At 37.4% G+C, this 23,290-nt stretch overlaps 3 protein-coding genes across 6 annotated transcripts; 2 read left to right on the forward strand and 1 right to left on the reverse strand.

Annotated features, from left to right (window-relative positions):
• Window positions 1–1,525: 1,525 nt before the first annotated feature.
• EXPA12 (expansin 12) lies at window positions 1,526–3,844 on the forward strand. The gene is made up of 3 exons (XM_088944014.1): window positions 1,526–1,727; window positions 1,836–2,145; window positions 3,283–3,844. The coding sequence occupies exons 1-3, from the start codon at window positions 1,574–1,576 to the stop codon at window positions 3,593–3,595; spliced, it is 777 nt and encodes a 258-aa protein (XP_088800140.1). The 5' UTR covers window positions 1,526–1,573; the 3' UTR covers window positions 3,596–3,844.
• A 995-nt stretch (window positions 3,845–4,839) lies between these two features.
• LOC148877791 (pentatricopeptide repeat-containing protein At2g20710, mitochondrial-like) lies at window positions 4,840–14,626 on the reverse strand. 3 transcript variants are annotated; one of them, XM_088943979.1, is made up of 3 exons: window positions 14,369–14,626; window positions 6,250–6,330; window positions 4,840–6,045 (listed from the first exon to the last, which is right to left on the reverse strand). In XM_088943979.1, the coding sequence occupies exons 1-3, from the start codon at window positions 14,624–14,626 to the stop codon at window positions 5,080–5,082; spliced, it is 1,305 nt and encodes a 434-aa protein (XP_088800105.1). In that variant the 3' UTR covers window positions 4,840–5,079. The 3 variants fall into 3 exon arrangements, with proteins under 3 accessions (XP_088800105.1, XP_088800111.1, XP_088800099.1); XM_088943985.1 differs by adding an exon at window positions 13,605–13,988 and having other exon boundaries at window positions 4,840–6,330; window positions 14,369–14,509; XM_088943973.1 differs by having other exon boundaries at window positions 4,840–6,330.
• A 170-nt stretch (window positions 14,627–14,796) lies between these two features.
• Window positions 14,797–21,359, forward strand: LOC148877792 (uncharacterized). 2 transcript variants are annotated; one of them, XM_088943996.1, is made up of 4 exons: window positions 14,797–15,562; window positions 18,629–18,781; window positions 20,423–20,494; window positions 20,620–21,359. In XM_088943996.1, exons 1-4 carry the CDS (start codon window positions 15,410–15,412, stop codon window positions 21,286–21,288), a joined length of 1,047 nt encoding a protein of 348 aa, XP_088800122.1. In that variant the 5' UTR covers window positions 14,797–15,409; the 3' UTR covers window positions 21,289–21,359. The 2 variants fall into 2 exon arrangements, with proteins under 2 accessions (XP_088800122.1, XP_088800129.1); XM_088944003.1 differs by lacking the exon at window positions 18,629–18,781 and having other exon boundaries at window positions 14,909–15,562.
• Window positions 21,360–23,290: the final 1,931 nt, after the last annotated feature.

Raw genomic sequence — 23,290 nt, forward strand, 5'->3', positions numbered from 1 at the left:
TGAGTAACTCCTTTACTAAAAGACAAAGCATAAGTCATTGATCAGTTCACCCACTGTTATTCTTAATCATCATTTGCTCCAAAATTATTCCTAGACCATATTGAGCGGAGATCAAGAGCCTTTGGTTTTGCAAAACTATATTGATGATAGACATTTCCAGCAGCTGAAGAAATTAATTAAATGAACACCCAAAAACCCAGTTACAGGTTAAGAGGCGGAGACTCATCTGAAAAAGCTCCAACTTTCCTGAAAATTTCTATGAAATTAAAACACATGGCGATTAATGGTTTGGATGAACACCCAAAAGGACTGTTTTAAGAAACTTACACAGCTAACCCAAACCCTCTTTAACTTGTCCACACTGATCCACTACACCGACCTCTAAATTAAAGAAAAAATACTCAAAATTAAATAGATAGATAATTCTAATATTAGACACTTGGAACTCTCTCTCTCTCTCTCTCCACCGGCATATTAGCTGCAGTGGGAAGCTTCTACTGACCCACACATAGACACGAAGTAAAGGATCGATCGCCAACTTTGTCTGAACATAGTTTTGTACTTTGTTTCCTCTCAAGAAACCCAAAGATCTACAAACATGTGGTTTAGGCTTGCTCTTTGCTTTCGACCTTCTTGCCCTTCATTCTCTTGCGGAGGTCCCACACGCAAAATTGAACTCTCTATTTCAATTCAATTTCAAACACTTACCTCCACAGTTGTAATAACAGTCTACACTGCCATATATAGAAATGGGTTTACCTTGGCTGATGATCAACATGCCCATTTCTCCTCAGTCTTATGAATACAAAAGAAAACCCCAACGAAATCATATATACCAAATTAACCCACCAGTCCATATATAGCTTCATCAGGTTGCTGCAGTCATCCATCTAAATTTGGCTCAGTTACTGAAACAACTATACTAGGACAAAGTTGGGTGAAAATTAAAACAGTAAACAGACCACCTTCTTTGGAAAAGGATCTCTCTGAAATGAACACAAATGTGCTAGCTATTACCACTGTTTTGTCAATTGTCATTCCAACACCACCAACAATGCCAACTGCTGCATAAACTAAAGTGTTGTATCAAGTTGTCAACCAATAACAGAGACAAAATTCGGTTTCTTTTCTGCTTTTGGAAATCATGTGCAGCCATTATCTCCTCAATGAGAAAACTTATATTCTATCCCAACCTACTAAATATAAAATTAAAAAACAAATACCATCAATCATCATACAATTAATAAACAAATACACAGTTAATAGTAGACAACAAGCATGTGTACTTAACGTACCCAGATGAGCTTATTTTCAAGCCGTACATGTTCCTCCGTACCAGAAGCATACATAGCCATAAATGGCCGATCGAGAACGTGTAAAACCGCGTCAGTTAGCCCGAATTCAGGAAGGAAAGAAACAAATTCTCAATAGTAGATTATATTAATAATCACCGACAACCGCGTCGAGTTGCATGGCTAAGCGTTTATAAATGGAGGTGGGTTAGCTTTGGGATACTGTGCAGTATCTCTTTGATCAATTGTCAACTTCCAAATACATATACAGAAAAAGGAAAATGGCATCACCCGTTGTGATTCCTTCTGTTTATTTGCTTTGGCTTTTTCCTTTTATCACCAGCGTCGTTCTTGGGAGAATCCATAGACAACCCAACGGTTGGCTTTCCGGCCATGCAACTTTCTATGGAGCCACCGACAACCCCACCACCCTCGGTAAGTATTCATGATCAGAAGTTCAGAGAGAGAGAGGGAGAGAGAGGTAGTTAAATTATTATTAGTCAGATGGAAACTAACTTAGTCAAGTGTGGTTGGTACGTGTAGGAGGGGCTTGTGGGTACGATAACACATTTCATGCTGGGTTTGGTGTAAATACTGCAGCGTTGAGCAGTGCGCTGTTCCGAGGTGGTGAGGCCTGTGGTGCATGCTTCCAGGTAATGTGCAATGCAGAGATTGACCCAAAATGGTGCCTCCGGGGTAGGACGGTAGCCATCACCGCTACCAACTTCTGCCCACCCAATAATCATGGAGGGTGGTGCGATCTCCCTCGTCACCACTTCGATATGTCCTTGCCTGCTTTCCTTCGCATTGCACGTCAAGGAAACGAAGGCATCATTCCTGTGCTCTACACAAGGTATTCATCATTTTCCTTCCAACTTTCATACTATTCATTGCCTATTTGAGCGTGCCAATGCACCGGTTTTGGACTGGACCCCATCCAGTCCAAAATCAATTTGGACGGACCGGTCCAAAATATTTATTAGATTGGATTGACTTGGTTCCACGTAATAAATTTATATTAGATTGGATTGGACTAAGTCAATATGTTGTCCATTGATATAAGATAAGAATAGACTGGATTTGAGTTGAAACCAATCTAAATTAAAATCGATTTGAGCAGATTGGACAGTCCGGACATTGAATTGGACTGTTCCAAAAAATGCATTGGATTGGATTGAACCTGGCGTATTTGTAGTGGACTCGCATTGGACTGAATCGGATTGGACCAAATCCAGTCCGATTAATACTCTTATGTGTATTGCACGATTCAAATGGGTGATACATTAAGGTTAATAAAAATGTGGGTTTAAAAACCGATCATATTGATATGCACCACCAATACATTGCGATATATTTTAATCATTTCTCTTACTTCAATCTCAATCTGAGATCTGTTACATTTGTTTTTAAGCAACTTTTGCAATAATTAATCAGACTAATATAATTAAGGGAGAACGACGGTTCAGCCCAGGGTCAAAATTTGTAGGCTCAAAGTACTGTTGGGTAGGTCTCAGCTCGGAATTGATGCTAATTTACAGGCGGACGTTGATGTATAGAGTGTGGGTTGTTCACATTTTGATTGTTTATAACACTGCAGTGGAAATCAGAAATATGCATTAGGCCTGTCCATACTTTTCCATATAACTAATTCAAAAGAAGATCAAAACATTATTAAAATTTAAAATAGTACCCTTTTAATAACTACTTCAGTTTTTTTAATGAATAATTGCTACTTCCGTTGGAAAGAATATTTTCAATATCTTACTCCTACAACCGAAAGAATTATAGGCACCCACTTGGATTAAAATAAGATTTTTCTTCTCCTCCTCTTCTTGTTCCCACAAGGCTAGCTTGCTAGTATTTCAGCACAAAGTAGAGCTTTCTAACATTTTGCTAATCACAATCTGACAAACGATTAGAAGGGTTTAAATACAGCCTATATTTATCTAACAAATTAACTAAGCTTTGGTTTTTTGTATGTGGATGAAAGGATTCCATGCAGAAGGAGAGGAGGGGTCCGCTTCACCCTCAAGGGGCAATCAAATTTCAATATGGTGATGATCACTAACGTAGGCGGGAGCGGAGATGTGAAGGCTGCTTGGATTAAGGGATCAAGGACAAGAACATGGGTTCCCATGCACAGGAACTGGGGAGCAAATTGGCAAAGTAGCATCGATCTGCGAAGCCAAATACTGTCCTTCAAACTCACTTTGGCTGATGGCAAAACCCTAGAATTTTTCAACGTCGTTCCTTCATCATGGAGATCTGGACAAACCTTTTCTTCTCAATATCAGTTCTCTTAGCAGCCTGCAGCCTCCTTAGCATGCGGATCAATATTCAATATATAACCATTTTGATAGTTCGAATAACAATCCATAATTGGATTTTTTTTTTTTTTTAACTTTCATCAATTTATTATTGACTAGGATTCTTCATGCTGGTAGTCAAATTTTATTTAATTTTGTTTACAGAATGTACAACGCCTGTAACCTCTGATTAAGCTTACATACATGTGGCTAGTATAAGGGGATGATATTCATGTAACTTTGCTTCATAAATGTACTCTATCCTGAACAAAACAAACAAAAATTAATAAGAATAATATTTAGTATAGAAATTCTGAAGTGATATTATCATATAAACATCAAACAGAAGGATTACTGATCATTTTATTTGAACATTAAACGAAATTATAGGTTGGATACGTTGCATTAAAAAGAAATAATTAGTGGAAATAACAAGAATATACAATACCCCAATACCCAAAATATTATATATTTTAATATTATAGGACTGGAACCCCAACCGAGGCCTGTGTAGGGCTTTACAGAGCTCGGATCTCCTAAAAGCAAAAACCAAAAACATCTATGCACACAGCATCCAGACGCACATTGGCCCATACATGTATATAAAATTTATGGGGAGATGCTCCCAATATGCGACCAGAGGCCCCTAGTTTCAGAATGTGTTCAGAGTTTTTGCTTGAAGAAGACCAGGGTCGTGTAGGTTTTTTAATCATTGATATTCTGGAATAAAGGAGTGAAATGACCATTTTACCAAAAAGATGACTAAGATCATCCTGTTTCATTTGGATTCGTACAACCAGTAGGCTGAGGCCGCTGAGCCCATTAAGGTGCTTGCTCACCCAAACAGGTCTTCAATAATGACTGGTTTATTAGTCAAATAGCTTCTAAATCCATATGGATCCATCACCGCCACTTCAAAGCAAGAATATGAAATAAAGCCTTTAGGGGTTAATCCTTTCAAGCGGTGTATATTCTATCTGATCATGATCATGATGATCATGATCAAAGCAAAGTTGAACGAAAGCTGGTAACAAATTTTGTGAAATTCCTCAACAACTTTCTGTATCTCTACTTTCAATCCTCCACACACACAAAGGTTTTTGGTGAATAGGTAGAATGGTAGATGGTGTTAGCCTGCAATTTTGCCAGGAAAATCCTCTTCCATGAAAGTGTCATAATTTATAGTGAGAAATAATGATAAGGTTCTAATTTAAGTATTAAAATGCATCACAACACCAAGATTTCACTAACAAAAAAAGGTCATGCAAATTTTTTTTTAGCATGAAAGGATGCTGTTAGATTTATTGAACCAACCTGTTATAATTTAACTGTCCAACAATTCTTAGGAGAATCCTGATAGCAATGGGGACAAAGATGTTAACTTGTATTTTCTCAAAATTTGGAACAACTTTACCCCAATTTCTGGACATGATAGGCGACAGGTTGGCCATCCAACAAGTCAACTATGATCTCACACTTCACTAATCTAACATCTCCACTTGTAAATCTTGCCCTGTTTTTAGGATCGTTTGTGTTTCTTCATTAATTGGTAACCCATCCACGTTCATCTGATCTAGAATGCTTGAGCTTGGTTTGCCAGCTGCAAGATAAATTCTGAGCAACCTGTGGTATAGATCCCTAGACAAAGGACCTGTGGCCCTAAATAACCTCACGAGATCCTCCACTCCTTCCACATCTCTCTTCTCTTCTAAGTAATCTAAACAAGCAACCAAAGTGGCCAAATTTGGCCTCCACCCCTCTCTGGCTACCAACATAGCCTTTTTCAACATCTCCACCGCCTTGGACATCTGTTTATTCTCCACATACCCCATTGCTAAGATGTTCCAAGTACTTGCATAAGGCGTCCTCCCCACAACTGCCTTCTGCAGAACCAACTCTGCCTTGTCAAAAAGACCATTCTTGCAATAAGCAACAAGAAGCCGATTCAGGACCCGGAAATCATAGAAAGCACAGTTGGACTCCCACTCTTTGAAGATCATCTCAGCTCCCTTGATATCATCCAGTTTTGCCAGTGATGTTATCATGCAGCAATAAGATGAATTTCGCTTCCCAGATAACTTGTACAGATTCCAAACTCTGTAAAGCTCATCCTTTCTTCCCATGCTGCTATATAGCGAGAGAAGATAGTCAAGACCAATTGTAGTTGATCTTTGAGTAATGATAATTCTTTCCATTTTCTTCAGCATTGCTAAAGCATTGTCAAAAAGTCCAGCTTTAATGTACCCATTTGCTATGATTGCATAGGTATTCCAATCAATAGTTGTATAGGGATCCTTCTCCATCTGATTTAGGGTTTCTTCCATCCCCCTAATGTTGGAAGCTGAAGCAAATGCACTCAGTTGGTTGTTCAATGTGAACTGGTCATGAAGGATGCCCTTCTCTTTCATTTCTTGCATTAGGATGTCTATTTTCTCATGCTGTCCAGTCTGAAAATAAAGGATAATCAGCATATTATAAGGAAAAGATGTTGTTGCAAAACCCATGCTCTTCATGTTCTGTACAAGGGCTTCTGCTTTTTCAACAGATTTTTCTCGCACATAACAGTTCAGAAGAGCACCGTATGTCTTAAGTGCTTTCAATTTATTTGAAATGCTAGCAAAATACTTTTCTGCATGTTCGAGGCCATGAACCTTGGATATCAAATCCAATCGCATTGCAGCATCACTTGGTGATAGTTGAAAATATCTACGGTTAGTCATCCATTGAGATATCTGATGGAAGAAAAAAAGCAAGAAAAAATATCAAAACATGGTAGAAAAAACAGAAAACATGCAACAGACAGATTATGAGCCTAAATAAAGGGCTGGAAATGGATCGGATTTTAATGTCTCAATTTCAAATTTCAATCCATTAAGGTCAGATTCAGATATCCATTTAGTATTAAAATTTTTTATGTTTTCTATTTATTGTATGTATGCTTTTTTTATATTTATTTTTATAAATGTATGCTAATTTTACATAAATTTACTGATACTTCAATCAAATTGAATTTGAAATGGATATCTGTATGTACAAACAAATTGAATTTGAATCTATGTTTTACATCTCCAGGTTAATTTCTTTCTTTCTATTTCTTTTTCTCTCTTTCCCACTTTTTTTTTTTAAAAAAAAAAGCAAAGGTGAAAAACTGTATTAATCTTCAAAGTTACACTCATTGACAAGTACAGCCTATATAGAGCAAAGTCGTAAACAATAGGTACAAGCACCCAAATTTTGTTAAGTTAATCTACCTTACTCCCATAGGCGACTAGGCACCCTTGGCTGGGCACCTCACCTAAACGCCTTGACTTTTAAGCAACTAGGTGCCCTTCTAGGCGACTAGGCGCCCACCTAGGCAACAAAAATGACAAGGTGGGCACCTTTTATAATATCATTTATATTGTTGTATCTTATTAATGTATGTGTTAAAAGATTTTATAATATGCTATATATATCAATTATACTTTGTTTTAAGGTTCTCTATTGAAATTTAAAAGAACAAAAGGGTTTTGAGGAGAGAAAAAGAAAGAAAGAAAGAATAGAATTATAAAAATGTTCTTTTTTTTTCTATTTTCTCTCTCTCTCTAGTTAAATAAAACAAAAACTCTATCCTTGTTTCTTCTATTTAACTTTCCATCTTGAATATTTACCATATAAAGTTAATAACCTTTTTTAGCTGGTAATTGATATGAAATTGCTCTGGTAAAAATGTATTAGAATAGTATTATTTTTTAAAATAATGAAATTAATATATGTAAAAGATTTTTATATTTTAGATGTGACGACTTGCCACATTTTTAGAGGAAATTTAATGTTCTTACGAAAGAGTATTGCTATTTTTTTTTTCAATTAATATACATGTTGAAAGGTATATAAAACTAAGGAACTATCCAAAAGTTAGTTTTTTCTATTATAAAGTTTTCATCGCCTAGGCGACTAAGCGACTAGGCGCCCCAGTGTCACCCAGAATCACCTAGACGCCTTGAAAACTAGGCGTTGTCAAGGTGACAAGGCTCCCTTGGAGGCTCGCCTCACCTGATCGCCAAGCAGTTTTTTACGTTGTATTATAAAATACTTTTATATTCTTTTTTTTAAGATAATAACCATAAAATAGACATTATTAAACTAAAATACTCATTTTGTGTTGTAATTGCTAGGGCTGATTCTAATAATTTGATCAGAGGTTGGAGAATTGGGAGGGACGCAGTGGTGGTTACTCATCTTCAGTTTGCAGACGATATTATTGTTTTTTGTGGAGGGGAGCAAGAGGAGTTAATCAATTTGAAGAGGTTGGTAAATCAGTTTGAAAAGGCCTTTAATCTCAAAATTAATTGGGGAAAGAGATGTGTGGTAGGGGTTAATAAATCGGAAGAAGAGGTAGAAATCCTTGCTAGAGTGTTGGGATGTGAAGCTGGTGATTGGCCATTAGAGTATCTAGGATTACCTTTAGGAGGGAATCCAAAGTCAAAAAGCTTCTGGTAGCTAGTTTTGGAAAGATTCTCAAAGAGGTTAGCAGAATGGAAGAGAAATTACATCTCTCTGGGAGGAAGAATTACCCTAATAAAATCAACTTTGGCAAACCTACCAATTTACTTCCTTTCTACCTTCAAGATCCCCACTAGTGTGGCTTTTAAATTGGAGAAATTAACGAGGGATTTCGTATGAGAACCAGGGGATACAAAGAAAGATCACTTGGTGAAGTGGGAGGTGGTCTCTAGAAGTAGAGATAGTGGAGGGTTGGGTATAGGAAACATAAAGCTAAGGAATACAGCCTTTTTGGGAAAGTGGTTATGGAGACTACCTTTGGAACAGGACAACTTGTGGCACAAAGTGATAGTGAGTATACACGGGGTGGCAGAAAACAAGTGGGATACTGGTCTTGACCCTAGGGCATCCCGGTCATCTCCTTGGAAAGCTATCCATAGCATTTTTCCCTCATTTCTTCCATTTATCAGACTTGATTCTTATGCAAGGAATAAAGTTAGATTCTGGGAAGATGTCTGGTTTGGGGATGTCTCCCTCAAAGATAGATTCCCATCCATCTACTCTCTTTCTTTGAATAAAGAAAAAACCATTTCCTCTGTCTATCTAAATGGTAACTCTTGGGATTTGGGTATGATGAGGGGGTTGAGGGAGTCTGAAATGGGTATGGTTGATGATCTAATTGCCCTTCTTAATACTCTGTTCCTTAATCAGTCTTGCTTGGATAGTGGAATTTGGTCAGCCTCTCCTTCTGGGTTTTTCACTAGTGCTTCTTTCTACAATGCTCTTCTCCATTCATCTAACTTGGCAGGAACCTTCCCAACAAAGGAGATTTGGTGTAACCTTGTACCCCCAAAAATAAGGGCCTTTTGCTGGGAGGTGGTACTCCAGAAAATCAACACCTTAGATATGCTGCAAAAAAGAAGGCCAAACTACTGCCTTTCACCCCACGTGTGTAGCCTCTGCTTGGCCTGTGGTGAGACCATTACACTTATTTATATCCTGTCCTTTGTGTCCTTTGTTTGGAATTGGTTTCCCTCTCTCTTCGGATGCAGGTGGACCCCTCCTTCGGATGTAGTAAGACTCCTTGATCTGAACTTCTTTAGACCTCCAAAGAAGAAGGGGGGAGCAATGTGGAGAGCAACAAGAGCAGCAATTTTGTGGTCAATCTGGGAATAAAGAAACAATAGGATCTTCCAGGGTTCTGAAAGATCTAAGGAGCAAATCATTGACTGCAATACTGCATATCTACCAAGGTCATTCATTGGCTTAAAGCATTCCCTTTATTTAAAGATTATTCGGCTGATGATTTCTTTAGAGGATGGTACACTGTGGTAAACTCTTCTTCATTGAGGTCTGTGTTAAAGGAGCAATGGATCCCTCCTGCACATCAATGGGTGACGCTGAATTTCGATGGGAGCTCCTTAGGAAACCCGGGTCCCTCTGGGGTGGGAGGAGCCTTCAAAGACAGGGAGGGCAGACTGGTTGCACTGTATTCAGGTCCGATAGGTGATGGAGACTCTTTGAGAGCAAAGATTATGGCCTTACTACGAGGTCTAAGGCTGGCTAAACAATGGGGCTTACACCAGATTGAGGTAGAAGGGGACTCTAAACTATTAATTGGGTGGTTGCAGTCACATAACTTGGGGGCTTGGGTACATCGACAATTCATGAGGGAAATAAACTGCTTAGCAAGGGAGGTTGGGGCACTGTTCAAGTGGACAAGGAGGTCAGCGAATGGACTAGCTGACACCCTTGCAAAGCAAGGAACTTTCAGGGAAAACTTGTTTTAGGCTGTTCTGTAATCAGAAAGTACTTTTCTTGGGGCAAACACCCTTAACTGGGTGGTGACAGTGTATTCTCTTAATCTGTCTAATGAAAGTTACCGTTTCTAATAAAAAATATTCATTTTTATGTGCTTATATTGCTAATTTCTTTTTATTATTTTCTTATTTGTTAGGGTTTAATCAACACAAACATTGCTAACTGCTGTATTGAATCCTCAAAGACTTCAAAACCTGAACCAAATAAGAACTTAAAACTTTGTCTAATCAACACATCTTCTTCTTCCACATTTTAGAATTTTCTTTTCCTGTAACAAAAATAGGGGTAGCCCCTATTTTTTTTGTTTTTTTTTCTTTCTTCTTTTTCTTCTCATGAATATATTGATTTTCTATACTTTAACACAAAGTTTATATTTATTGATAATTATTAAGGAAATATGGTCATGGAACCTAGGGAACTACCCTAGGATATATGTTTTTTACTTAAAAAATCCATCGCCTAGGCTAGGCAACAAGGCACCCCCCTGTCGCCTAGACTTGCCTTGGCACATTGAAAACTATTTCCATATCCTGAACCCAGGTACCCATTTACCAAGTTTCAATTTTCCACCTAATAATCAACAGTTTGAGCTTCAATAGAGAAAAGATTCCCAATTTTTTACACAACCAGTAAGGCATAAAAACCCAAAGTACAAGCTACATCTTATATGCCAATAAAGAAGAACCCAAATATGAAATATTCCCTCCTTAAGCCAACTCTAATCAATGTGTCAGTAGTCACATTGGCAAATATATGAACCTAATGAAAGTTTAGCATAGAATCCTATAATATCAGTTCTCAACTCAGCATCTATTGTTATCTACCAAAAAACTCAGCATCTATTGATCCAAAGAGGCATCCCTAATGGAGCCAATAGTTATTTAGAAATCACTATCTATCATGATCATCCCAAAACATTCATATGATTAGAATCGAAACCCTTGGACGGATAGCAAATTTATTCTTATTGACTTACGTCTCTACAAGTCTGGTGCATGCTTGAATAGCCTTGCATGTGCTATCCCTGAAGATTTCACCAACACCAGATGGCTTAGGGGTTCCCCCACAACTAATCATCAAAATTAATCTTGATGATAATCATTCTACGAGGGATCCACCTTAGAACAGTTGTATATCTGATGAAGCAGGTGGAACAAAGCAATGGAGTAGCACACTAGCACTATCTGAACATAAAATCATTGAGGTGGCTCTTATAACTCCTACCTATTACAACCAATAAACAAAAACAACTTCCAATCAGCAAAACTATATTGTTTTTGCTAATGTAAAAGTTGTTTGTTTAGAAACACAAATTATAGCATTATACATATTGGCAAGCACCCCCTAATAACTCAGATATATACTATATCAATCATCTCCTAATGAGTGTGGCCTGGTTTTGGAATTTTCTTGCAGTTGCTCCTCCCCTAGTAGCTTTCTTGGCTCTGTGAATGGGTGCACAATCCCTTATATATGCATTATTGTGGACCTATAACCTATTGAATATTAACTCAAGGAATATGTCAATTTCCATATTCCAGTTAAACAAAACAAAAAGAAAAAATGCCGCCAATTGGCACATGAGGACCATGATGCATCTGTTAATGGTAAAGATTACAATGACTTTACAAAAAGAAGGATTCACCCTAATATATCTAGGACCCATTCATAAGTATATACAAAAGAAAAAAAAAAAGGCATAGTACCCAACAAAAGAATTAATAAGCATCCCTAAAAGTTCTCAGGATAGTGCAAAGCAGAGAATTCTCCATAGGATTGTACCATTCTCTTTGAACATTCCAAGTATTAGATTATGAGAAAATATGATGAAGGCTGCTGTCTATCAACTTTAACGATGTGGAAATTTTCCAAAATATCCTTCATAACCTAAAAATCCAAGAACAAGTAGTTGCAACATTCCTCCCTCCAGCCACATAATATCTGCTTCTGAGCAAACTTGAAGTTTCACCTTTTGATCTTGCTTACAATGAGGACCCTTATGATTTATGAACTGAAAAAAGATCTCACTCTAAACAAACCATTTGGTTCCTCTTTCCAAGTACAATTGGTTTTCTTTGTATGGGGAATCTGAAAAAAAAAATTTGTTGGATCATATCCCATATAAAGAACTAACATAGGTTGGGCCATTTCTTGTCCACCTTTCCCATTATCCCGGATGGCTAGGACGATCAATAGGTAATTGCTTTTTTATTTCTTATAAAGAATTTGGGATCTCAACATCTTGACGAACCTCACTTCCACAGGGTATTCTCTACCAAAAGCTTACCTATCTTTCAAGAAGGCAGAGTTAGTGATTGCTACCTTGTTTCTTCAACAAAGAAAATAATGTATCTCCCTCAGTGTTTTAAAAGCACAAGGCACAAAGGGCTTTTTGCATAAAAATCCTATTAGCTCAAATTAAAATACATAGACATAACATATAAAACATATTCAAGCACTCAAGAATTTAAGCATGTGAAACTTCCAATCTCCATTTCTTTTCCAATCGCATTACTTCAAATAGCTAATGTGATGTTAAGCATCTTGCATTCTTTATTCTATGAGCCGCCTTTGTACCAAGCTCTTTGAGGCAAGCCCAAACAAGTCCATGCTAAGGTCTTAAATTCCTAACCCATACATAAAAAGTTGGTTCTATAATTTTAATTAGAATTCCTTATCTTTTAAAAAAAAATGTCTTGTATTAAGAAGAATGAATGAATAACTTTTGAAAGGAAAAAATGACAAAAGGGTCCAGCCACCATGGTTTAAAAGGAGCAAAAAACACAAAATTAAACTGAGGCACATACAAGGTTCAAAATATCAGTACAGCCCAATATGCCAATAGGGGCGTATCAAACTGTATTGGGGGGCTTGCTCCCCTATTTTTTTAGTTTTTTTTAAACCTGGTTCAAAGGGGTCGGAGGCCTGTCTAACCCCTGAACCGGGTGGCCACAAGCTGAGCTCTTCACGAGCTACTCAAGCTCGGTTTGTGAAAAGCTTGGCTCGGCTCGGTTTTAACCGAGCTTCGAGCTGAGCTTGGGCCCAATTTATTGGCTCGATTAATAAACGAGCCGAGCTCAAATATATATATATATATATATAATAAAAATATTATAATTCTTAATTTTTTAAATATCAAATAAAAAATATTTTTATAAAACATTTTTTCTCAAATCAAGCTCGAGTAGAGTCGAGCTCGAGCTTACAAGTTTTTGACTTGAGCCGAGCTCGAGCTCTAGAGCAAGCCTTGTACTACCTTGGCAAGCCGAGCTCGAGCCAAGCCACTATTCGGCTTGGCTTGGCTCGAATCCACCCCTAGAACTGGGTTAAACCCCGAAACACCCCCTATAGGAGCGAATTAGGAAGCCCCCAATACAATACGCATTGGTCGATACATATCGAAATTTTGAACCTTGAGTGCATGCCTGAGCTGAATCGCAAGGCGCACCAGACACATGCCTTTACAAAGGGGCTGTGCCTAGTCCTAAGTGAGGCACAAGCCTTATGACTCGCCTGTGCACCAAGGCACACCTTTTAAATCAGAGGTCTCCCTTTACCATTCACCTACTTTGTATGCAATTAAGACCGCCTAAGCTGAACTAGTGTAAATTCATTCCCCATTGGTTGAGGAGGCTGCCTTTACTGCCAGAAAAGTTTCACTCACCTAATCTTTCAAGAAAGAAAAGTTGGTGATTACTACCTTGTTGTGCTCAATCAGAGAGTAATGGGTCTCCCTTGATCATTCACCCTCTGTCTTTGCATTCTGTTAAGACCATCCAAGCTGAACTACAGTGTAAAATCAAGTCTCGTTGGTTGAGGAAGCTGATTTTACTACCATAAATGTTTTATTCACCTTATCATTCAATAAGGCAAAGTGATTGCAACCTTGTTGTTTCAACCAAGAAAGTAATGGGTCTCCCTTGATCGTTCACCCATTACCCTTGCGTGCTGTTAAGATCATTTAAACTGAACTACAGCATAGATTCATGTCCCGTTGCTCGAGGAGGCTACGCTTACTGTCATAAAAGCTTCACTCAATAACCTCATAAAAGCACAAAAGGCCATAGTATTTTAGAACCAGTGGCTACAAAAACAGGCAAAACACAGAGGTTAAAGAACAAAAATAATTTTAACTAAATATATCATGATATAACTATAATAATTAGACTAGATTTTTTTTTCATTTATAGTAAAGTGCAAGTTCATTCATCGAACACATAAACAAAAGGTTGTTTCGAACTCATCCGGATTAAAACAGAACAAGGATTTCGCCCTCTGAGTTCTATATTACGGTCTGAAGGACATTTGAGAATGTCCAACTTTTCATGATTCATATAAACGAATATTAATTTTCTTCGTAGAGCTACTGAAGATTATTATATTTCTACCACACCAAAAGACACGCCCAAGAAGAAATTTTAAATAGAAGAAGCTAAAGCAAGGAGAGGAAAAAGAGAGACCGACCTCAAGAGCGTGCTTGAATTTTCTGAGAAACTTCAACTTCCTTATCAGCAAATTAAGCTCAACTTTGTTGACAGATCTTCCTTCGTCAACCCATTTCTCGAGTACTGGAACAACCGAAATCTTAGGGTCCCCAGTGACTGCGATTCTCTCGTAAAGAGAATCGGGGGATGGAGATGTTAGGGTTTCCGTCGAGAAGAACAAATCTCTGAAACGAGAACTCTGCCGGTGAAGGATTCTACTCGTTGAGACAAGCTTCATCACCTCCCCCTCTCTCTCTCTCTCTCTCTCTCTTTCTCAATCTCTCTGAGTGGGAAATGGGACTGTGAACTGTGTAGCGTGAACTACTGAACTGCAAACCAGTTAACGAAAGTCTGACTTCTTGGACCACTCGAGTCCAGGCAGAGAGGGATGTTTGGCTGAAGAGATGCTACAGATACGGATTAGTCAACCCGTTGTTTAGGACGGTAACTTCCAACACCGTCTTCTAGCGAATCGTGTGGGACCCAATCTACTGTCCAATTTGATTCCATTCGGCCTGCCTGTTGCCTAGGGTTTTCGGAAGTCTCCATCTTTCTTTCTTCTACACCTTTGTTTCTTATCCGATTTTCCTTTTGTTATCATTACCGCGTTTGGTTTCTCGATCTTCTGCAATTTCATTTTGACATCTTGATATCCCGCTTTTGTTTCGACCTGGTCTGGTCTGATCGCTAGGTTTATCTCTTAATATGATTATGTGCAAGATATTTCGTGGGGTTTAGAATAGCTCCTACAATGAAATGGATATGAGCCATATGTTAGTCGGTTGCAACGAATGTCATCAGAACCTGTCGATTTCGTGTTTTAACTCATTGGCAGGGAGCGTAGACGTCGAAGCTGAAGCATGGAGTGGAGGATTAGGGTTTTGTGTATGTGATAAGGAGAAATAAGGTCTGTCTCATCGGTATAGTGTAAGGCAAAGGACTATGTGCCGTTTCTGTGATGCGGATTGCAGAGACGTAGGAGCTCTGTACGCTGGGTTTCAATAAATCTAGATATTGCCCCATGTCGAGCACTAGCTGCCACTGTCTCCGCAGAAGTCCCTCTTTTCTTCCACCTTTCGTTTCTGGGGTTGGAGTTCCAAAGCCAACTAGAAGCTCTTCGCCACTCAATAAGAGTTTACGTCTTGTTGAATGCCATTCAAGGTCTTCAAAGAATGTAAGAGACTGAATAACCCCCTTTGTTTCTAATTTGGTTTATAGTTTTGTATTCAATTTATGAGATTGTTTTGATAGTTTTAGTTCTTATTGTTATATACATAAAAAATCCACGTTAATTGACAGTTTAATGATTAAAAATTAGTTGGTGGGTGGTTTGGTTCCTCACTTCTCTGTCATTTGTTTGGGAATCGTGAAGAAGGATCAATTTCTCTTTTTCTAAAATTAAGATTTTCAAGTAATTTTCCTGTTGAGATTGAAATTTTGATGTAAATATTGGTTTTTTATTTATTTTATTGAAAGAGTTATCCTGCCCCTTTGTTTTGACTGAGGATTTGGAAGTACTTCATTAATCTGCCCTTCTATCCCATCGTACTGCTAGGGGAAAGATGGTATGAGTATATAGAGTTCATGGTAGATGATGTGGTGAGAGGGTGGAGTTCTGTGGAGCTTATTGACCCAATTCTAATTCTATGAAGTAAAAATAACATAAAGTGAATTTATTTTCTTGCAAGTTGGTCACTGAAGTCCAAAGTGATTCCGCCCTTATGGAATATCATATCATGTCTAATCTGTGGAAGAAAACAAAAGACTTTTAAGAGTTAAAGGTGGAAGCAGGAAAAAAATAATTATAATTCTAATTATATTTTATGAAAGAACCTGCTTATAGGAAGGACCCCACCCATCACAAATTGCTTGATTATTCTCATACAGTGGTATCTGACAAACAATCAATTCAATTGATGGATCAAGAACATAAACTACTTGGTTCAACTCAATCCAATAGTTTAGAAGTGTTTGGTTGGAGGTAGTTTTGTCTGACCTCACATTGATTTGGCACACTTAACAGAAATTATATTGGGATTAATGATTCCATATAGCAAAGAAATCCAAAATAGTTAAATTGGCCCCTTTGCCTAGCTTCTTATTTTCAAATGGCTAGAATCACTTGAAACAAGGTTGAAACTATACTTCATGATTGGATATAGATCATAGAAGATAGAGCCAGCGTAGACTAGGGAAGACAACATAAAGGGGCTCATCATAGATGGTTAGGATTAGCCACAATATCTCCCCATGTGTCTGAAATAGTACAGTGTTGTCAATGTACCCAGTTATCTAAATCCAAGCCAGAGATCCAATCTGATTATCTCAAACATGTATGATCGGTATATATAATTGGTTCAAACTCAGATATAGTCTCATTCTTTCCAATTAAGAACCAGCTCTGTTTCTATTATAGAAACTACTGTAGCCATGTACATGGGTTATGAATTTATGTTAACCAACCATGCTCTACGTGTTAGATATGTCATTTTATTAGTTGTGGAAAAAATGTCTAGTTACCTTCTGAATTTGATAATACTGTATTCATTTTCTTTGTTTCTGGTTTGTAGTAATTACATTGGATGATATTAATTTAATTGGTTTTACAGTTTTGCCAAGTATATAATAAGTCTAACTTAGTGAGTTTAGGATTTGGATTGAGATACCATCTAGGAAGTGGTGTTTTCTATTTTTCTCCTGCCAATAAAAGTTTTAAGATTTTTGAAAAAAAATGGAGGTAACAAGTTGAACTGTGGGAATAAAATCTTTGTTGATATCGATTATATATTTAGAAGCACTCCCAAATCCTTTCTGTAATCTGAGAAAAAAAGGACTACATATGTTTCTCATAACTTAGTCCATCAAACATCAGTTCATTTCTAAATAAAGGGTATTAAATGATGAGAAATATAGATCTTGTTCAGCTTGCAGTTGTATTCCAATTATGATGGCCTTGTAAAGATATCCTGTTGTTGATGTGTCACTTCTTCTAATCCTAAAGCTTTTAGATTGGCAAGTGCTCCATTGGAACCCCAGTTTATATCTATCACAGGAGGCACTTAAAAAAAAAAATAACAATAGTGACTAATTTCCATGTCAAACAGCATTCTATCGTTTTTGTGCTTCTCTAGGCCTATAGCTATGATATCCATAGAGGTGTAAATCGGGTCGTGCTGCCCACGGCTCGGAACGACGGTCTACGGGTCATGCTAGGCCCAGCATGACCATGCGGGCCATGTTGGGCCTGGGATTTTAGGTCCACGGGCCGGCATGGCACGGCCCGACCCAGCTCGCAGCCTGGCCCAACACGGCCCATGGCACAGCTCGGCATGACCCATATATATATTTTAAATATATTATAATTATATAATAATATATAGTAGATAATATATTAATAAAATAAATATTTCTTTTAATTTTATTATACTAATTTATTTAATTATTGCATATGTAAGCATATAAAATTAAAATTTTATGTTTTTTTGTCAATTTGTTTAATATAAATAGCTTTGGCCCGATACACGGCCCAACCTCGCCCAAGGCTCGGCCTACGGGCCATCCCGGCCCGTGGCACGACACGGCATGGCATGGGCCCACATGGGCCCGGGCCGTGGGCTGTGCCAGGCCGACCCCCAAATTTTTCACTGGGGATGGCGGAACGACCCACTTTACACCTCTAGATATCCATATTTTGGTCCCTTCCTCAGGATGTGATCAAACTTTAATTTATGAAGATGCTCCATGGGGAACCCCAGTCTCTTAGGTATAGGTGTTTTTAAAAACCATAACGGATTGTCGCAGCTTTGCTTGGATCCTATTGCTACAGAAACCTCCTTCAAATTATGCCCTATGCTTTTCTTGGGTTCTGGTGGAGAGAGATCCTCAGGTTACCATTAGTTGGATGAGCAGCAGAGGAAGAGAGGGGGTCATGGGCTCTTTGGTTTCTAAGAGGAATATCTTGTTCCACACTCGCTGGATCCTGAGATGGCTAATGGCTTCCTGACTCATTGGCAAGAGGTGGTGTTAAGGAATGAACTTTTGGGGGGAGTGTTTCTGGTGTATTGGCTTGGGGATCGGGGGTCTGATTGGTCAGACCAAGATATTGAGCTTTTATACCTTTTTGGTTATCCTTGTTTTATAATCTGTCTTGTATCCCCCATTCTTTTCTTGCTTAATGAAATTCTGATTGATCATGTTACTAATTAAAAAAGTTCTAATTTTGATTTTTCTTCTCTAGTAGAAATGGAAATTTTCATGCTTTAAGGATGAGGAATCTTCTTCATACATTCCCGAGTCTGAGTTTTCAGGAGACAAGCTGCCGGAAGAGTTGGTTGAACTTGAACTAGGTCAATCTAGTGTTGTAGAAAGGGGCTGGGTTTCAAATCTTCAAGAGGTAGAATTTCGTTCATCCATTTTTTTCTCAATCTTTTTGATATTTATATTTCATTTTCAAAGAATGTTTAATGGTACTGGTTACCATAGATCATTTTTGTTTTTTGTAACCATACAATTCACTTGGTGCCTCTCTCTGGCTTGTGGCCTAGACTCAAGCTGTTGCCATCTATGTATCCCAAGCATAGTACCAGCTTGGCTGGGTCTGCTGTGCCACCACTATTTAGTAGCTGGTTTGGATTAGTGATCATGTAGACCAATTGTTTATAACTATAATTCATGGAGTAAGACTCATTTATGCAACCATGATTTGTTGGGATAAGGTTCTGATGATGATGACAACATTAATACATACAGTTCTCAAAATCTTATAATTTATGATATGATTTACAATTTGAATCATTAATCCAAAGGATTTCAGTTCAAACCTTATGTCTGAATGATTTTTCTGCCTAAATCTTGCAATTCTTTTTGAACCCCATAAAGCAATTCATGAATTTATGATTAATTCAGTTCATGCAATTCAATTCAAATAAGATGTCTCTTTACTTGTCATTTCTTTGTTTCTTTACTTCCTTTCAAGAGACTCTTGTTTTGAAGTGCTTAATAGAAAATGATTTATTTAGGTTATTAAGACACTTTAGGAACACATTGACTTTTTTACCACCTTATGTAGGCTAAAAAGCCATGGTATATGGATTAGTTTGACTTTCAAGTTGACTTAATTATCTCATCATAGGCTTCTAATGCACAAATAGTATATTCTTTTGTTTTAAGTACATACATAGTTTTCAAGGCGCCAAGGTGAGGCTAGGCGACAAGGGGGCTCGTAGTCACCTAGGCATTGCCTAGGTGATGGATTTTTTTTAATTAAAAACATGTATCCTAGGGTAGTTACCTAGGTTCCATAATCATATTTCCTTAATAAATATCCATAATTTTCATAAGAAAAGTATAACCATGTTAAAGTATAGAAAATCAACATATTCCAACATATTCATGAGAAGAAAAAGAAGAAAGAAAAGAAAATTCAAAAAATATAGGGGCTGAACCCCTATTTCTGTTGTAGGAAAAGAAGAAAAGAACAGGTGGAAGAAGAAGAAGAAATTAGTATATAAAAACACAAAATTTGTAAAGAAAAAGAAGAAAATGTGTTGATTGGACAACATTTTATGTTCTTTCTTACTTGTTGGTTCAGGTTTTGAAGTCTTTGAGGGTTCAATATAGCATTTAGCAATGTTTGTGTTGATTAAACCCTAACAAATAAGAAAATAACAAAAAGAAATTAGTATATAAACACACAAAATGAATATTTTAGTTTAAAAATGTCTATTTTATAATTATAACCTCAAAAAATTAAGAATATAAAAGTTTGTTATAACACACTATAGAAAACTGCTTGGCAATTAGGCGAGGTGAGACTCCAAGAGCCCCTTGTTGCCTAGGCATCGCCTTGACAACTATGAGTACATATATGAAAAATATGGATTAAAAATTGGGTAAAATCACTTTTCTATATATTTTAATTTTTAGTTTAGTTTTTAACTTTTTGACAAGTCTGTAAAAAGCCTAAGATGAAGAAAATGGTTTTATTATTATAATTATTAGCACTAGTGCTACTACTACTTGATCTTTGTTTCAGGCTGCAGATGCAGTGTTGGGAATACTTGGGAAACCTTGGACAGTGCCATGGACAGCAGAAACCATTATTCAGGTAAGCATTAAGTTTTTTTAACTATTAGAATGAATTATTTGAAACATTCCTGTTTTAAATTAATTTATGATATGGGTTAATGGAAGATGAAAGGAAAAACAAAGAAAAGTTGTTTGGTGCTGCAGGTTATGCTTCTCTGGATTGCTTCATTCTGGTTTGTTGGGTCTTGGATAGTTCCATTTCTGGCTCATGCAGCAGGTTTTAGTAAGGAGTCTCTGACATATAGAGGCCAAGCCCTATACAGTCTCCTTACGGATGTGGCAGAGGGTCTTGCTGGCATTGCAATCCTCCAACGTTGCCTTAACAGGTTCCGCCCTCTTCCCTCTGACTGGTTTAGGTTCAGTCTGAATGGGAATTGGCAATTAGATGTTGTATTGGGATGCCTCATGTTTCCTTTAGTGAACCAGCTATCTCAGGTCAACCTCAATCTCTTGCCTCTTCTTCCCTCCACACCAGTTGTTGTATCAAGTGTTGAGCAATCAATTGTGGCTAGGGACCCCGTGGCAATGGCCTTGTATGCAATAGTAGTTTCTATCTGTGCTCCTGTGTGGGAAGAAATTGTTTTCCGGGGATTCCTTCTCCCTTCATTGACTAAATACATGCCTGTATGGTGCTCAATCTTGGTTAGTTCAGTGGCTTTTGCTTTGGCACATTTCAATGCACAGAGGATACTACCACTTATCTTCCTTGGGGTGGTGATGGGTGTTGTCTTTGCAAGATCAAGGAACTTGGTAGCGTCAATGCTATTGCATAGCCTATGGAACGGGTTTGTATTCTTGGATTTGATGAAATAAACATTTTGTTGTACTTTGTATTTACACATCAATGATAAATTCTTCCAATTTTCTCTCGCTATTTAATAAAAGAACAATGAGAATAAGACTGTATGAATTAGTAGAGTTAATCTAATACGACCAAATTAGCCTCAGTCTTTAGCCCTTAAAAGCTTGAGAAGATTGGAACGCATCCGCAACCATTCAAACCATTAGAGGATGTGTATGATATTCAGATGTCAAATTGGCTTTCCTCCGAGTTCTGATCTCTTTTTCGGTTGTCTATTATATAACTTGTTTGGCGTAGAAGGAATGTCATTCTAGACCATCCATGACGTTTGGACATGTACCTGTCTGGCCGGGCTACTGGCTACACTCAACCTTGTGTTGAGCTATTCTCCTTGAATCTTCATATACTTACAAAGGCTTGGATGAAAAAAAAAAAAAAAAAGGTAAGGCAGTGAAAAGAGCTCACCTTTGAATGCCGTCTTCTGTTGTTTGGTTACATGTAGTGTGACCATGGAAAATAATCCGTTGAAAGAAAATGACAGTGGATCGGATCTATCCGATATAACCAAACTGATACAAACCAATTATACCAGTTACGGTTTTGAGTAGAGGTGTGAAACGGGCCTGTGGGTGGCCCAGAATGGCCCACGGCCCAGGCCCGTGGGTCGATCCTTGGCCAAAGTTATTTATTTAAAAAATTTGACAAAAACCTTAAAATTTTAATTTTATATGAATTTTGATGTACACAATTGCTTATATATAATAATTAAAAAAGGATTTATTTTATTAATATATTATATACCATATATTATTATATAATTATAATTTATATAAATAATGTATACGGGTGATACTGGGCTGGGCTGCGGGCTGGGTCTTGATGGCACATGAGCCACAAGCAACACGACCCGCTTGGTTGTCATGTGGCCCAGCCCGTGGACCTAAAACCCTAGGCCCAGCACGGTCTGAATGATTGTACTAGGCCTGGCACGGCCCACAGACCATCATACCGGGCCGCAGGTTGGAATCGGTTCTTACTGTCCGGGCCACAATTTCAATTCAAATTTGGCAACAGCCATATTATTCTCTCTCAACTATTCGGTTTTGTGTTTTCAAGTTGAACCAAATGCTTAGGAAAAGAAGGTAATGATTCATATCATTCGTTTTTCATGCTACCGATCTATTTCTGTTGTGTAACTTTGGGCAACAAAAATATTTATTTTTGGGAGAAGTTTTTTGTTGCCAAGTCATTGATCTAAAATCTAAGTGTTATGTGTCATGCGTGTCACATCAACAATTAAATGGAATCGGCAAAAAAAAATATCTCATTTGATGATCTGATTTTTCAAAAAAAAAAAAGCATTTGGTTTTCGAATTTGGAAAATGAAGGGTTTCTTGAAACACCTAGCGATTGTGCATGAAACCATTGGTGTTTATTGTGCATGAAATCACTCTTTGGTTTTAGCGTTTTGTCATAAATGTTTAGATTTATGTACATGAGACATTTGAGGAAACGTTAAATTCTTATTTCCCCAATGCTCCAATATTTTTTTTATGGGATGTTAATCTAAAGTGGAAAATAAGAAATGTTTAAAGTTATGCTCAACCAAACAACAAAAATTTAAAAAAAAACGTTTAAAATATTTTACAAATAAACGCTTAAAACAATAAACATTTTAAGATAAACGCTTACAAAACCAAATACATACTGAATTGCTTTGGTGACATGGCACATCAAAATTTGAAAAAACTAGTTACTTTTCTTAGATGTCACAAAATTGTCATTATAAATACATTATAGGCTCTCTTCACTTTTCGATAAATTAGTTATTAGGGTAAACTGATTTATCGAAAAGTGAAGAGAGCCTATTACCCAGGTAAATGTTTCTCAAGAAAGACTTGCCCAGGTAAATGCATTTATCCATGTTTTTTTATTTCCCATGTAAATAAGGCAATGACTATGTTAGCCATACAAATCTAACATTAAAAGGGGCATTTTTGTCCCATTAAGTGT

This window comes from Nelumbo lutea, chromosome 1 (assembly GCF_056320005.1).
Source record: "Nelumbo lutea isolate HS-2025 chromosome 1, American lotus-T2T, whole genome shotgun sequence".
Classification (NCBI taxonomy): Eukaryota; Viridiplantae; Streptophyta; class Magnoliopsida; order Proteales; family Nelumbonaceae; genus Nelumbo; species Nelumbo lutea.